This window comes from Phyllostomus hastatus, unplaced genomic scaffold (assembly GCF_019186645.2).
Source record: "Phyllostomus hastatus isolate PE091 unplaced genomic scaffold, TTU_PhHast_1.1 phas_contig_150, whole genome shotgun sequence".
In the NCBI taxonomy this organism is placed as follows: domain Eukaryota; kingdom Metazoa; phylum Chordata; class Mammalia; order Chiroptera; family Phyllostomidae; genus Phyllostomus; species Phyllostomus hastatus.
Window position 1 is genome coordinate 6699980 of NW_025333611.1, and position 16959 is coordinate 6716938.

The 16959-nt window shown below is 50.7% G+C and overlaps 1 protein-coding gene across 2 annotated transcripts in view; it reads right to left on the bottom strand.

Annotated features, from left to right (window-relative positions):
* The window catches only part of DOCK2 (dedicator of cytokinesis 2), a 354825-nt gene that overhangs the window by 245062 nt on the left and 92804 nt on the right, over positions 1-16959 (bottom strand). For both annotated transcript variants that reach the window (XM_045820015.1, XM_045820013.1), the window contains exons 23-25: positions 14983-15091; positions 5872-5942; positions 4096-4202 (exon numbers count right to left, since the gene is read on the bottom strand). In XM_045820015.1, coding sequence (XP_045675971.1) covers positions 4096-4202; positions 5872-5942; positions 14983-15091 — 287 coding nt within the window. The remainder of the gene's footprint in view (positions 1-4095; positions 4203-5871; positions 5943-14982; positions 15092-16959) is intronic.

Here is a 16959-nt window from a genome sequence, read left to right on the forward strand (position 1 = left end):
GACAAATCTGTTCCAAAGGACCAGAAGGTGTGGTTTCCTCGCAGACTCCTCTCAGAGATTTCTCAGAGACGCCTATCTATTCCTCCTCTCTCCTTTCCTCGCCGCCAGGCACTGTCTGAGCTTGGGTTGGAGAAGACAGCCAATCAGTCTGCACAGATTTCCCAGTTCTCCTCTCACTGGCCCTGACATCATGACCCAGGGCCGGCTGTTCCTGAGGGACCCTGGCTGCTGGGGACCCCTGACTCCCTCAAACCCCAGATGAACAAGCCACAGGATGTCACTGAGTCTGAGCCACACCCCAGTGAGACCCGTGCTGTGGCGATTCTCCCTGTAGAGGTCAGGAAGCTGAAACTTAAAGGGATTACGTAATTTACTCAAGGTCACAGGCCAAGTAAAAGTTGAGGCTAACTGCCTCCAGGGAGAGGAAAAGTGGGGTGGGGTACGTGACAGCCCCAAGGTATCCCGAAGTCTGTAACTACGCTGAGGCCGCAGCAAGGCAGACAATAAAGTGAGAAACTGTAAGCATCTCACCCAGACCTACACTGCTCCTTCCAGACAAACGAAGCATGCATGGGCCTTCTGGAAAATACTCCATAGATGGGAAATAAAAGTGGGAGAAACCATTCAAGGCCAGAATGGGACACACATACAGACCAGGTCTTTTTATTCAACAAGTCCCCTGTCTCTCAGACCCTGAGGAAAAGCACATAGCTCCCAGGGATACGAGGAAGCTTGGCTTAGGGTTCCGTGCAACTGTCCAGCACGCAGGGACTCCCTTACCGCAGGGAAGAAGTGGGGAGATGAAAGGGGCGGCCGAAGTAACCACCACAACCCCAGCAACAACAGTGACTGTCGAGAATGAGGCAGTGAGCTGTGACAAGCACTTTAAATGCACTGTCTGCCTCATTAGCTCACACAAGAACCGTCTAAGACAGGCATTGCTATTATTTTTCCTATTTTACAGATGAGCTTACTGAGGATCAGAGAGGTTGAGTAAGTGGCCTATACTCACACAGCTCATAGGGGGCTAAATCAGGAATCCAACCCAGACACACAGAGACCCAAGAGTGAAGTATCCTTAACCATTAAACGTCCCCTTCTCCATAGGATCCTTCTAAAGAGAGGCCAGTGGGATAGTTGGCCAACATCTGAGAAAGGGCCTAAAAGCCCTCTGGCCCTCTGCTTGATGCCACGGCTGTGCGTACAAGCTGGCGCCCTTGACAGCACTCCAGGCAATCTGCACATCTGGCAGTCAAATCAGCACAGGCTCAAAGCAAATCACGTCCCTGAGGCTGAGGACACTTCACAGGGAGAACAAGAGGGACATCACTACAGCTCAGACTTGGCCCAGAATTGAAACTCACCTTTTTGGAGGGTACAAGGAGCGCGCTCACCCGAGAGCCACAGACACCCAGGAAGCGCGCATGAATTCGGATTGTATCCATTTGGAACCTGAGCACTTAAGGAGGAGGACGAGCTGAAGTTTCCCTTGGGGGTTATTCTGGGGGGAGGGTTCGCTTAGCAAACAAATACTGAAAGAAGACTCGCCTTAAGCTGTGCATAGAGGATTCCACCTTCACACAGAAGCCAAAGATGCAGAGACTATATACTCCCTCCTCTTTAAAATGCGTCCCCAAAGGGCTCTCCGTTCACCTACGTCTGGTGTCTGCACATGCTAAAGGTAAGAGTTTTGCATTTCTTTTGTAACTGTGTACAACACAGGGCTGGCCTTCTGTCTGTTCCTATAAATCAGAGGGTTTTTACTGAGTCTGGAGCTCAGAGACACAGCAGGACTGTGGAGCAGCAGCTGTCCAGCTTGCCCTGTGATTATGCCAACCCTCGGGGGCCACCGCTCAGCCCAGGAGAGGCGGCGCCAGTGAAGGAGCTGCTCCGATTGCCACCAGGCTGGAACTGACACTACGTGCCCCGTCTAGGATGGGGCCAGCCCTCCATCTGGCCGAGAGGGTATGCGGGGCCCCTGACAATGACAGAGCTCTGAACGATGAAGGGGAGCCACATAACCCTGCTCTCTGATGTCTGTGCAGCACCGCATGTGGCCAGAGGCATCCTTGTTATGTCCCTAGGACGGGACTCGATTCATCCCTATAGTGGCACCACCTGATACCCAAGGAGGGCCTGCTGGGGCAGGAAGGGGCAGGAATGTTTCAAAGCCTTCAGAGGAAGGGCAGTTCATTCTGATGTGGAAGTCAGAAGTTGAAAAACATGCAAGGCTCCCTTTAAAAAAGCTAGTACTCTACAAAATGCAACAGGACTTAACCAGGGCTGGCTTCCGATCACCTTGCACCAGCCACCTTGCACAAACCATATCTGTACCGCATTCATCTGTTGTCACACATCTGTCTAAACAGTCAGGAAAGCACAGGCATGAATATAAAAAGCACAAGAGGGCTCTTCTCCCTGCTCCCTTCACCTATCCTAACTCCAGGGATTCCGACAGCAATTGTGGATGCATGATGGGAGCCATGCATTGGGAAGAACGTATTTACAGTGAAGTGGTTCCTGAATATTTCTGTGATTGCCAGGCAATTTACATAAATATCCAAGCTTCACTGTCTGCATAAATTCCAGATGGGCGATGACTGATCCTCTGCTTCCCAAGGCCCTTTGTTCCTTGCACAGTTAGCGTCCCGTTCTATCACGGCCGCCAGTGTGGACAGAGAGGAATTCAACATGGGAAACGGTTGATCTCGGGCTCCAGAAAACACTGCTCACCCTCAAGAGCCACCCTTTGCACCCTCACAGAGAGGAGTGATGTCAGGGATGCTGAGTGTGGCCGGAGATGAGGAGGACGGCGGCTAATGACGTACATCCCATTCGGTCGTATCTGGAGGGGGTGTAGCCATCTAGTTCCCTGACCCCAAACCCAGGGAGGCCCTTGACAGTGCGGTCCTGGTCTGGACCAGCGGTTACCAGATCAGTCTGGGTGAGCAGAAGCTTGGCCACAACTCCTGCTCAAATCCACGGTCGTTCCCTGCCCTCCAGGTAATAAATACCGTGAAGTGAGAAAAGGAGAGGGCAGAGCAGTTGTGCTGTATGCTACTAGCTGAGTAGCTATGCAGCACATAGTTGATATGTGAATGGCACAGGTCCACTTAAACACCAGCTTTTCCCAACTGACCAGCTGCAGGAGCGCAGACAGCCCGTGGGACCAGTGTCTCCCACCCTGTGACCTGCAGTCAATTGACCCTCAAACTTCAAACAAGGTACAGTTAAAGGGCCAACTCAACGGGTCACTGTGTGCGCCCCCAGAAGCCAACACAAGGAACTGCAGCCACCGGCTGCCTCCAGGGAAGGGGCCCGAGTGGCCGCGCACAGGTCTGGGGGGACCTCTTGCATGTGGTGCCCCTTCACACTCTGCCATTCTGATCCATGCCAACGTATTACCTATTCAAAGATAATTTTCCCCTGGCTGGCGTAGCTCAGTGGATTGAGCGCGGGCTGCGAACCAAAGTGTCGCAGGTTCAATTCCCAGTTAGGGCACATGCCTGGGTTGCAGGCCATGACCCCCAGCAACCGCACATTGATGTTTCTCTCTCTCTCTCTTTCTCCCTCCCTTCCCTCTCTAAAAATAAATAAATAAATAAATAAATAAATAAATAAAATCTCTAAAAAAAGATAATTTTCGTTTTTGAAAAACTAATTCCTACTCAGTCAGAATCTCTGAGGTGCGTCAGAGAAATCCACATTTCAACAAGCTCTCCAGTTCACTCTTGCAGTCTGGAAACTTTGAGAACTTCTCCATTATAGGTTCTTTCTACCAAAAGGAACGTCCCCTACTTCCTCCCAAGGTGAGGAAGCAAGCAGGAGCCGTGTAGGGGGAACCCATGTAGTAGAAAACCAGCATCTGTGACTCCAAATTTACCACCTCATTAAAGTTTCTCAGGAGAGACCCACAATGCAACCTAATTCAGTTTAGATTCCGGTGTCCACATTGTCAGCCACTTTATTTGGACTAAGGGCGAGGCTAGAGAAGAACGGCGTTGGTGATGGTGCAGGGGCTCTGTCCCGTGGAGCACGTGCAGAGCGCCTGGGGTTCGAGGCCCCGGCCTCCCAGCCAGGACGCTGGGCACTCACCTTGCTTTTTAAAGAGGTTGCTCCGGACTATCTCATTCATGGACTGGATTTTCTGCTTCTGGAGTTTCACGGGGGGGATGCAGGTGTAGAACTCATACAGGAGTTGGCTGAGGGCAGGAAAAGCAAAAGAGCCGGTGAGACAGAGGTCTCCCGCTGCACGGCACGACAGCCCGTCCCCGGACGGCCAGCTTCCTGGGTCCCCCGTTTCTGGCAGACCACCAGCTGCTAAGCCAGCCTTCAGTAAATACGTGTGGTTGGCCTTGGTGTCGCACACGAATGGCACTCACAGGGGTGTGAACGTCTGAAACTAACACCGATGACCCCGAGCACTCACTGTGCACCTGGCACGTGCTTGCTGTTGACGCCCACTCTGCCATTTAAACCCCCAACTCTGTGAGGCAGGTCCGGTACTTATCCTAATTTGACAAGTGGGAAAACTGAGGTTTAGAAGGTTAACTAAGTTCCCCAAAGTCATGAACAAAGGGGTCAGACAAACAGGGGTTGAATACCGGGTTCTCACTTCAGTACCGTATCCCTTTGTCTACTCATTTTTTATGCTTACTAATGTTTTATAAGTCTTACAATCAAAAAAGTCCTTAATTTGAAAAAATATATATAAAATGTTGCAAATCATAACCCATCTGGGACATGAAAAAGAAGATAGCTCTTCCCAAATAGAGAGAATATAAAGGTGCCAATGAAATAAAATGATCACCCCTGTTTGCTTCCCAAAATCCGCATTCCGTGCCCATCCTTTCTTTCCAGTACTGATCGAGCATGTATGTGACATGCGACCGGAAACGTGCAAAGCCCTGGGGATGCGGTGGAAAATGACTCAGTCCCAGGGGCACAGAACGTATATTCCAGCGAGGCCCACACACAGCACAGGAGTGGGTACATCAATGCGAGGTGCTATGTGCAATGGAAAAATCAGTAAATAAGACGTTGTGCCAAAGAGTAATGTTGCAGGGGCTGGGGGAGGAATTTGATTTGCAGAGGTAACGTCTCCAGGAATAAAATATAATTGAGTTTAAGACCAGAAAGATGGGAAGAAGATGCAGGAAATCATCATATGAATAGAAAAAGGCCATCAGTGAAAAACAGAACAAAAGAACAAAAAACTGCTGAGATCCAAACGAAGTGTGGGGTGCAGTGCACAGGCTGGCACCAAGGTGGACTTCTCGGTTTTGACAAATATCCCGCAGTTAAGCGAGGTGTGAACATTCTGGGGAGCTCTATACTATCTGAACTTTTCATACGACGAGTTTGCAAATACTCCGTTGTCTTGGAACATTCTCTGTTGCTCGGACAACATGCTCTGTTGTCCGAAGTGAAGGCAGGAGGAAGAAGGGGGCCTGTCTGGCTCAGATGCCCTACCTAACACACGGTCACATTACGGTAACGTGTTCATCTCGTGAAAAGAACGGACGGAGAAGGGGAGAGCGAAAGGGCTCTGGGGGCAAAGACTGAAACCCCAGGTGAAAGGGAGGCATTGACACCAAACGTCAGTTTTTCGGCCTACCTGCCTGCACGCTGTAGCATCTGTATCACCCAAGAAAGCTACTTCTTTTAGACTTGGTTTTTCCCACCCACAGGCTGACGCAACAAAATGAGAATGTGACAAGCCCGCGCTGGAGGCCCCTAGGAGGCTCCTGCCATGTGTCCTCTCTGTCCCTGAGCTGAGGGCCCGTCTGGGATTCCCCACGGGCGCCCGCCTCTCCCTCAGGATCCCTGGCTTGATCACAGAGCCCAGGAAAGCGCATCATAAACTCTCACCTGAGTAACTTCGCATCGAAGACCGTCTCCACGTCGTGGAGGACAGATGGGATGTACTTCAAGGCCGCCACCTGGGGGGAAGTGAAATGACCATGAGTGATGCACACACCCAGAGTCCCTGCATGGTGGGGAGGACACTCTGCCCCTAGACACAGATCACGGAAAACAGTCCTGCATCCTGGGCACCGTCCCAGCGATTCGAGACTCCATGCGGATTAAATCATCAGCAAGTACTCTGCATACGGCAGCGAGTCACGCTGCCTGTGCCTTCAGGAAGACAGTAATGTATATTACGGAAAGGTCACAGACTTGGCAATGAGGCAGATCAGCAGTCAAAGCCCAGTTCTAGTTCGCAGCCACGTGGCTTCGGACAAAACACAACCTCTCTGACGTCTCACTTTCCTGGGCTGTGAAATCGAGGAAATAATACCCATGATGGAATGAGACATCCAGCAGAGAGCCAGGCACACTTCGGGCATTCAACAAATGGCAACTTCTAGCATTATCGGAGGATGTTGTGCTCGAATGGTTTTGTTGGTGGGGAAGACGGCTCAGGCTGAGTTGTGTGTCTTTCCTCTCCCTAAACAACGTGTGAGCACTGGTGGGTGCGCCTCGGTCCCCCAGCTGGCTCAGGGAAAGTGGGCGTTGTGATGGATTGTTGTTTCCTCTGTGCACCTTAGCCGATGCGCCCAGAGGTGGGAGGCACACCCACCCTTTAGCATGGTGCTGCCATTGGCTCAGCGGCAGAGGAGACGGCCACTTCCTTAGGAGGAGTTGGAAGTCACACAGCTGGGAAATAGCGTTTAAGAATCTAGCAGAAGTATGCACGTTGAATTTTTATTTTTCTGTATATTCTCAGTATTCTGTAGCTAACAAATCCACTCTTTTATAATCAGACCACAATTTTAAAAAAGTAAAAATTCCTTTCTTAAAAAAAATCTTCACCCTGGCTGGCATAGCTCAGTGGATTGAGCGCAGGCTGCGAACCAAAGCATCACAGGTTCGATTCCCAGTCAGGGCACGTGCCTGGGTTGCAGGCCACGGCCCTCAGCAACCACACATTGATATCTCTCTCTCCTCTCTCTCTCTCTCTCTCTCCCTCCTTCCCCCACTTCCCTCTCTAAAAATGAATAAAATCTTAAAAAAAAAGAAAAAGAAAGTCTTCTCCTAGCCACACACAGTTGAGCTTCTTAGTGAATGAACATTAAGGTTGTGTGACTGGTCTCTGAGAATGTCCAGTGGGGCAGAGGCCACGCTGAACACGGTTCTTAGGTGATCTTGCTAAACCTTCTCGAAAAAGGACACCAACAGAGCTGCTCCAAAACAGACCTGGGACGGCCATTCCGGAAGGACTGCCCAGCGCCCTTTCACACCTTGAACCACAGGAATGTTTGAACTGAGCAAGAGAACCGTCAGATTAGCCAAACCTAATCATTTCACTGATAAGTGTTTGCAAAGCTAACAGGAGAAGTGCAGGGACTGACCCCAAGGACGGACGATGATGGACTCAGAGAAGATGGACTCCGTAACAAGCCAGGTGTGGCGAAAGAGTAACTCAGGTTGCCAATTCCAACAGAAATTCCTTTGTTCTATGCGTGGAATTATTCCCCTTCCTTCTCTTCATAAAAACCCGCTTCCTTCACTCTGTAATTGGGACACTATTTGGGTTTCTGCCTCAATCTGTGTTACAAGAACTGCAGTTTTTTTAAAAAATCCCAAATAAATGTCTGTTGCCTCTCATTTGGGCTTCTTATTTTAAGTTAAAACTGTATTTCATCCCTACAAGGGGAATATTGTCTTCATAGGTAAGGAACCTTAGCACATCCGGATTCCACACCCAGCCCGGGTCCCCACACTCAGCGAGGGGGACAGCCAGGCATCAGGTTCGGGCAGGCGACGGCAGAGCCAGCCTCTACCCCTGAAGCCACACGCCCACCTCACACCAACAGCAGCTGTCCCTGTGCCTTCATCTTTTATGATTTCAAAAGCCAGCAGTAAGTGTTTGATGTAAAAACAAGTTCACACGAGTTAAAGCCGCAGGGTGAAAATTGTCCCTGGAGCCCTGCAACTCCATCTCCACCCCACTCCCTGCTCCCCAGAAAGGACCCCTGTCAACAGTGCAGCGAGTTTCCTTCCAGACTGCTTTCTTCTTTTCTAATTGTATTTTTTCCACCACTATTTATGCCCCTGGCACCCCCCTCCCCACCACCATCGCCACACTGTTCTTCGTGAGTCCTGTTTCCTTTTGGCTCCATGTGTGGGCATGTGTGTGCATGTGTTTGTGCGTGCATGCATGTGCATCTGCACACGTGTGGGTAATTTTTACAGCTCTGCTACTTGCTTTTCGCAGGTGCTCACATAACCCTGCTATTTTTGCCTGTCATTCCACAGAGCATGCTCTCTTTCTGATCACCACACGCTGATGTCCTCAGGATATACCGTACCTTTTTAAGTCCCCCTCTACCGGTGGGCTCCACGTGGTGAGAAAATATCGAACATATATGCTTGTGTATATGTAAGGTTCCCTGCACAATGGATGGATGGATTGCTCAAAGAGCAATTAGTGTTTCCAAATGTATATACCCATGTACAAACGGATATACTGGTACACACACATTTTAGGAGACAGTGTCGTACTGCTTTAGAAAGAGACGGTGATTGATTTCCTTCTACCCCTTTCCCTATGACCTTACCAACCCGAGCACACAAGCCTTCTTTGTTTTGTCAGTCCGATATGTAATTTGCAACTCTGAGGTTTCTAGGTAGGCACCTTTTCTATATTTATTGCTCTGTATTTACTAAACTGCTTGTTTATATTGTTCCCCCATTTTTTTCTTTTGGATGATGTCCTATTGATTTGTGAAATTCTCTAGGCACCATTAATATTAACCCCCTTTTGCAGTGAGACACACTGCAAATCGGTCCTCTTGCTTGTCCTGCGGCCTGACTGGACTCCTGCTGTCTGCGAGCTTTATCCTGTCTTGCACTGCACAGAAGGACTTTAATTGGTACGGTGTCAGATTTGTCAGACTTCTGTACAGTTATTGGATTTTGCATCAAGACATTTATTTTTTCTTTCAAGCCAAGATGACAAGAGATAACGAGATTCAAAAGCTGATGTTTCTAAAACTATGCTCCTACTGGGACACCTTTGTCCCATAGGATGGTGTCAGGTAGTCTGTGGGGGAAAGACATATGCAATCAAATAATCTGGGGTTTAAGCAAAGATAAGCCAGCGGGTTTATTTTTTCTTGCAGAGCTTCTCTGGACTTTAATATGCCAAGATGCACTGTGACATCCCTCCAGGCAGGTATAGTGTACCTGGCTGGTCAGGCAATCTTTTCCCGGGAACAAGCAGAGAGAGCTGGAGCAGGTGCCTGCAGGGCCGGGCAAGCGACAGACAGAAGTGGAAGGAGGTGAGGATAGGCTGGTGGTAAGTGCTGCGGTGTGAGGCACGCACACTCCGTCTGATGAGCGAGTCCCTCTTGTTCGCTTGGGTCAACGCTGCACCAGCCGGAGCAGACACCCGCGGGCTGCACTTGTCCCACGGGCTGCCGGTTCACCGAGCTCTCAGAGACACCGGAGTCGGGGGCACAGGCCCTGAAAAAAGGCTGGTCTTCCTCTCTTTATGATGGTAGTTATTTGAAAAAGATTTTATTTATTTTTAGAAAGAAGGGAAGGGAGGGAGAAAGAGAGTAACAGAAACGTCCGTGTGTAAGAGAAACATTGATCGGTTGCCTCCCACACACCCCCAACTGGGGACCTGGCCCACAATCCAGGCATGTGCCCTAAACGGGAATTAAACCAACAACCTTTCGGTTTGCAGGACAACGCCCAACCCACTGAGCCACACTAGTCAGGGCATGGCAATAGCTTTTGAGAGAAGGTACAGTTTTTCTGACATCTCTTAAGGGTCCTCCTCCCCACCAACATGGGAGTTGCAAGAATAGCCACCAGGAAAACATTTGCCAGGCCATTACCATATTTAGCTGTATATAACATGTATTTTTTTGCCCAAATTTTTGAGGGCAAAATAAGGATGAGCATTATAAACAGGTATAATGATTACATACCATGGGTATAATGATGGGTACAATAATCCAGTGTATAATGTGCACAGAAACGTGGTGTACATGATACACAGGAGCACATTATGCATGGCAAGATACTGTAATTTGTTTATGATGTGACATTAATCATCAGTCCTGGACCCCTCCGCCAGAAGTCAGGTGGAGCCTTCAAGAAGAGAGTCGGAGACAAACCAAGCTGTGGTGACTCCACTGGCCCACCAAGAACTCACAGGGGGACAATTAAGATGATCACTCTCCCGACGGACTGCACCAGAATCGATAAACACTGGCTGCTAGCAAACAACACTTGTTTAACAATAACATCAACAACAAAAATGAAACCGCTGCAGTCTCTCCAACTCAGAGGGGACGCGTCCTCTGAGGGTTTCCAGACTCTCTCTCTGCCTCTCTCCCGTGAAGACAGAGTGTGCTCGGTCTCGGTGCCACCGACACGGATGCACGGGGCCACTCGGCCTCCTCCTCGTTCAAGAGCTCAGACAACAGTCCCGTCCCACCGATTCCCAACCCTTTTATTTTAGCCGAGTGACAGGCGGTCAGGGCCCACGGAACGTGGACACACAATGTCACGGAAATTCACCACGGCATGACGAGAGGGGGGCATGCCACTCTCTCAGGACATTCAGCCCTGGCACCCATCTTTCAGAGACACAGAAGGGAGGAGGGACAGACGTGTTCTGGGACCCACACGTCTCCATGCTTTCTGCACCCCAGCGTTTTGCTGGCCCCCGAGGCTTGCCAGGGGGCAGAAACGTGCAGCATCTCAAATCACTGAAGAGGCAGACGGCCCGTGTTCAAGTGCAGCTGGAGCACGTGCTTCAGCGTGTCCTTGGGGAAGTTAATGCTGTGTGTTCTAGTTTCCTTGTCAGGAGAATGCTGGGAATAAAGCTACTTACTTTATAGGACAGATGTAAAGATTAACATAAAAACGTGAGCCACAGCCTCATCGGAAGAAAACTGCATCATCCCACATAGGAACACTGAGTGTGGGGTATACGGTTGAGAAGGGGAAGCAATTAAAGAACCATTTAAAGATCTGAGGTGACACCCCAGTGTCTGCTATTAAAGATTACGTCTCACCGCCCCTCTGGCTGGGGACTCAGCGTACAGCCTGCAGGCCACTGCTCAAGAATGGACCGCTTTCTTCCTTAGTTCGGACATTTGAACATGTGATACCAAATAACAATGAAAGGAGAGGGAAGAAAGAGGCATCCTTAAGGAGCTCGCCTTCATGACTACAGAGCACACACCTGCCCGCCTTCACCCTTGCTTACTGCTCATCCACCTGACATATAGCCAGAGGTCGTGGGTCTTTGATGAAATGACCCTTTGGCTGTGATTAGGAACTCAGACTCTGGACCTGCACAACCTGGGTTCAAATCCCAGACCCGCCACTTCCTGGGGGTGGCTAAGTTCCTCAGCCCTCTCTCCGTCTCCACTTCCTCATCTGTAAAGATAAGAGAGTGTTCGCCTAATCGGGTGGTTGTAAAAATCAAATGAGCTAAGCATCTGTGTGAAGTTTTTAGCTCAAAGCATGACACATAGGAAATGCTAAAACATGAAACGGTGGAAGCTGGTATTCATTGGTTTGTGGTTCAGCCAAAAGATATTCGAGTACTCCCACTACGTGGCGGCCGCCGGTTCAGGTGTCGGAGATGGGAAAGAGAGAGCCCCCGTTCCGCCGGACAGTCTCGTGGCTTCCTCAGCATGAGTGGCCATCGTAGTGGTTCAGGGAGCATGTCACAAAGCACGAGCTCACTTTCACTCAGGCCACCCAATGGGGGCACGACTAGGAATCACAGACCTAGCGGCAAGTGGCGGAGAGTGGGGCCAACGGGTCTGCACGATGTCGCCCAAGGCCCCTTGCACACATCTGAGCTACATCCAGTTCACCAGTGTCTGGTGTTGGCGGTCTCCGCCCGCCATCAGTTGTCTCGGCAACACTTACAGGCCCGCCACACCGAGGGACTCCTAGCATACGGCCCATTACTGAGAACGCATGGAGCCCCCCCCAGGCTTAACCCATTTTTTGTGGCTTAGAGAAAAATGTTAACTTTGGAGCTAGGAGACCTGGGTGGGTTGAAATCCTCGCTCCACCACTATAAATAGGTATAATTTGGGATTAATTATTTAACTTCATGAGCCTCCTGTGGAGACCGGAGACAGTGATTCCTGGCAGATCTCTGGCAAGATTGAAGACGCCGTGTGCGAAAGCCCAGCCTCGCGCTGGGCGTGGGGTAGGCACTCCGTCAGTGGAAGGGGTTTTTAACGCTCCTTCTGCCCTCTCCGGATGACTGGCATTCAATTCTTCGCAGGTGTGGGTGAGCCGCTGCCGTGCCAATGCTGAACAACGCAGGAAACTACGGACAGCCACTCGCGAAAGGGAGGCAAGCCTTGGAAACGAGGAGCAACTTACTGAGGCCCCAGAACGCACAGTGGACAAAGCTGAGACGAGCAGACCGACTCTGCTCCGAACTGGGCAGGCGCGAGTTAGGCCCCCACGGGTGACAAACACAAGGCCAGCGGGCCAAATCCGGCCCGGCACCTTGCTTCTACCCCGCGGCAGCGCCGAGCTCCTTGCCCCTGGTGAAGGAGTAGCTACACTGATACATACAGTCCTAAAAGTACACTCGGCCCTTTGAAGGCAACCCCGAGGCTGATGGGGCCCCCGGTGAAAGTGAGTCTGACACCCCTGATAGGGTTTCCACCATAAGGCACCAAGCAGCTGGAAGTGTCAAGTTTGAGCCGTGAATGTCAATCATTGGCGTTTTTACTCTCAGTCAAAACTTTTTTTTTTTTGACAGGCGTATTGGGCTGGCCAAAAAGTCTGTTTAGTTTTTTTTTCATAAAATAAAAGACATATTTTTCATTGTCACCAATAACTTTGTTGATTTGGATATTTTGAGTATGTCGGCTGTCTCCTGCTATTGGCTTCTAGGGGGTAGAGGCCAGGGGTGCTGCTAAACATCTTCCAATGCATAAGACAGCCCCACAGCAGAGAATTATTTGGCCAAAATGTCAATAAGACCAAGAAACTTTGCAAACCACTTCTGACATGATTGATCAGTCACAGCACCTACTCCATACACTGCACAAATCTCTTTTGCGTGTTCTAGTTTTGAGTTTTTACCTTTCTTGAAATAATAAAGCATAATATGCCAAAAATGTTGCTTATTTTCCTCCATCTTCAATATTTAAACAGCCACACAAAAATTCACCAATTTTGATGAGGTTTTGTTTTAAAGTCACTCTGACTGACAGCTGTCACAATGCAATCTAACAAAATTGTTTTGAATGAAGTTCAAGACAACCAAGCACTACTAGAGAGAGCAGCCATATAGAAGCAACTAAGGGAACTTTTTGGCCAACCCAAAGCTGATACATGGCAGCGCCCTTTCCTGCAGCACCCCAGGGAGGCTCCGAGTCAAGACTCCGGTCATCGGGTGGTGGTTCACCAGGTAAAGCTGTGCCTTCCTCTTATGCAGAGAGAGACAAAGAGAGAGTCAGCCTTGTGGGCTTACTCTCCTTGACATTTGAATCTGCATTTCTTTATTTCACTGAATCTCGAATATCCCGACACTGTTTGGCCTCACGTGACAGGATTGGGAACACAAATAAATCTTCCAGATCCCTCTCTAGGAAAACGCCCCCAAAGCTCCCATTTCATCATAAGGTTAAGGAGGGAGAGAGAGACATGACTAAAAATTATTCATACTGAACCACATCTCGGGCTCGATCCATCATGATTCACATTACTTCACTTAATCCTCTACATGAGCCATCAGACTTCCCATTTTACGGAAGGATAAACGGAGGCCCAGGAAACGGAGGTGGTGTGTTCAGCATCACGCGCCCAGCTGTGGATGCCCAGTTTCCCACCTGGGTCTCTGGCTCCAAATCCCCAGCTCTTGCTCCAGCGGCAAACGGCAGTGCCTGAGAAGATCCCTCGAGTGGGGTGTGCTAATGTCATGTGGCCTTGGCCCCTGTCCCCTCATCCGCCCCTTCCTTACGTCCCCAAACAGCACTCAGTTATCTTCAAATGGTGCTTTTCTCCATATTTAAATAAGACTTTAAATTCTTCTTTGATAACTTGTCAACACCCATACAGATAGGTAGAAAGCATCATTGACTTGATGCAAATCCCCGAAGCTAAATTTGGCCCCTTTAGAGCAAGTTAAGAAAGAGATGAAACTCCTTTCCAGGGCTCTGGGGCAGAAACCCATGCGGAGAACCCCGCACGATCTGGGCCAAACCCCGGGGAAAATGACACCTTCCTGCACAGCTACCCAGACAGCAAGAACGTGGATACAAAGACCTAAGCCAAAAGCGGGATAATCCTATTAGTTCTCCACATTTGCATAGCATTTTGTAATTTGCTCTTTTTCAGATCATGTTCATTTAATCCTCACCCAAACAGTGAGGTTTTACAGATGAGGAAAACGAGACTCCGGGAAGTTAAATGACCAGCAGAAGGACACACAGCTGACACAGGACATTCTTGTTGACTTGGGTCTCCTCGCTACTGTGTATAAAGGCTCGTGGGCCGATCTTGGCTTTCTTTCTTTCTTCTTTCTGTCCCCACCTTCTTATCCCCCTGCCCCTTTGGGCCTTACCCTCCAGACATGTGTAGCTAGGATGCCATCCTGAAACAGCCTCTCCGTTCAAAGGGGGGCCTGAGTTTAGGGTGCTGAGAACAAAAAGCCAACGATTTTCAGAGACTGCCGCCGTAACTACGCTCAGCCTGAGAAGGGGATCAGGTTTGACCTACTTCCCTCCAGGTAGCAACCGCTTCAGAGCTGTTTTAAAAGAGGCGTGGCTACCTTCATGGGAAACAAACCATAAATGTGGCCTCTTCTGCCCCAAAGAGCCCTTGGCCTTCAGGGTCCTTATACCACGTGCCCTCCTCAGGCCTCCGATGAACACAGGGCAGCGAGTTCAAGCCAGAGCAGGCATTACCTCCCCAGGCTGCTGTTTACTGAGTGACCTAGGGAAAAGACAGACGATTTCTGGAGTGTCAACCAACCTGCAACAGGATGGTGGTTTTATATTGGCTTTTCATCAGGTTGTTGATGGACTCAAAGAGCCGCCGCATGGATTCTTCAAACTCCATCTGCTCCTTGCCTTCGTAAAGCCTGAAAGAAGACACATCTGGGTCATTTCTCAAGCCAACAGCCATTTCCTCTGGAAGTGGGCGCCAGCCAGCCACAAACGTCATTTAAAACTGAAGAGGGAAAGGGGCGGGCCGTGGGGACTGAGGGGGAGGGAGTCCCTCCCGCAGCCCCTGCATGCGCAGTCCACTCAAGGGAGAAACCTCCTTCCACCCACCGCACCGAACTGACGCGCTCCTGCCGACTCGCATAATAAATCCGCCCTCGCTGTCTTTTATTAAACCCTGGACCTCCAAGGAATAAAGCTTGTCCACGCTGAGAGGACATTAATAATTTCGCCCTTCCTCAAGAATCAGCAGCAAGATGGTGGCTGACAGATGTCCAAAGTGTCGGGCAAACGTCAGGGAGAAATACCTTCAAGCACACGGTGGCCCTTCCGCCCGTCCTGTGCTTAGGGACACGCTGGTGTCGTGTCAGGGCCTTGCTTTCACTGCCCCCGCCCCCCGCCCCCCGCCCCATGTCACTCAGGAGCATGCTCATCGCCCATGGAAAACCCGTTGTGCCTCTGACTATAAAGTTGTTGTTCTAAAACAAAACGGGCACAAACCAAAGTGCGTTTGTTACTTATAAAGTGAGACGACTGTGAATCCTACACCGAGACCGGCGACTGTTAACGTCCTGATGGACAGGCCGACAAGGATGTCCAAGGGCTGTGCGAACGCACACTCGTGACTTTTTAAGGAAACCGTCCTCCGGCGTGAAACCAGCCTCCGGACCCCCGAGTCTCACCGCCCTCCTGGCCCAGCCTCGGAGCGCGGTTCGGCCCAAGGCCTCTCGGAACCAGCCTCACGGCCAGCCGCAAACTGCCCGCAGCCTAATCTGCGACCCTGCGCACAGTATGGAGAAGATCGCTGCCATCCCGGTTCAGATAAAGAGCGTCCCCTGTCACAGCCCTGCACGGCGTCACAGCCGGGTCCCCGGGCTGTGCTCTCCTCTGATGAAGCGCTGACCCATGGAACCGGTTTGTTTGCTCCGCTGACCGCAGGACGGCGGCTCGTCAGGGCAGCAGCAGCAGCAGCAGCAGCAGCAGCAGCCACAGCCGCCTCCACTACAGGGACCCCCCACCCACCCCGGTTCTCTCTGCCCCTTCCCTTCTCTGTGAGTGTGCCTCTCGGTGTATCTTCTTCTGAGCACTCTTCGCTCTCTGTCTTCTGTGGGGCTCCATGCTTATCCCTGCTCTGCTCTCTCTCTTTCTCCTGACCGCTTCCAAAGCCCTCCTGCAGGAAGGAGCTGAAGGGCAAGCCGGTGCGGAACGGCGCACTCCGTTCCAGGGGCCCGGCACTGGCTGCAGACGTTCTGGGTGTGCAGCTCGGGGCATGGAAGCAAGGGCTGTGAGAGCAGCTGGGGGTCCTGAAGTCACTTTTCTCCTCTCTCTTCCCCTCCTACCCCCCTCCTCCTCTCCTGCACCATGCACTCCTCAGCCTCCCTGCCCTGCGGGCACACAGATGCCAGCCGCACAGAATGGGGTTCCAAGCCAGCCAGCCTGGATCCTGTCTCCACTCTGTCCTGTACCACCTGAAGACCTTATGAATAATAGTAAGCATAACAGAACATGACTCTGCCCCAGGTATAAGTATATGTGTGTGTGTGCACGTGTGTGACATCACCCTCACAACTACATGATGAGGCGGGCAGGCCCTGTCATTATTTTACAGGTTGACAAAGATTAAGCGACATGTCGAAGGACCCCACACCAGAAGCGACAGAGCCAGAATGCAAACTTGGCCATTGATCAGCTGGTCCACCGCTTTGCTCTCTGCTTTATTGCCTCTTAATTCCCATAAGCCTCGGCTTCTCACCTGCACAGTAAAGGTGACAGCACTGCATCCAGG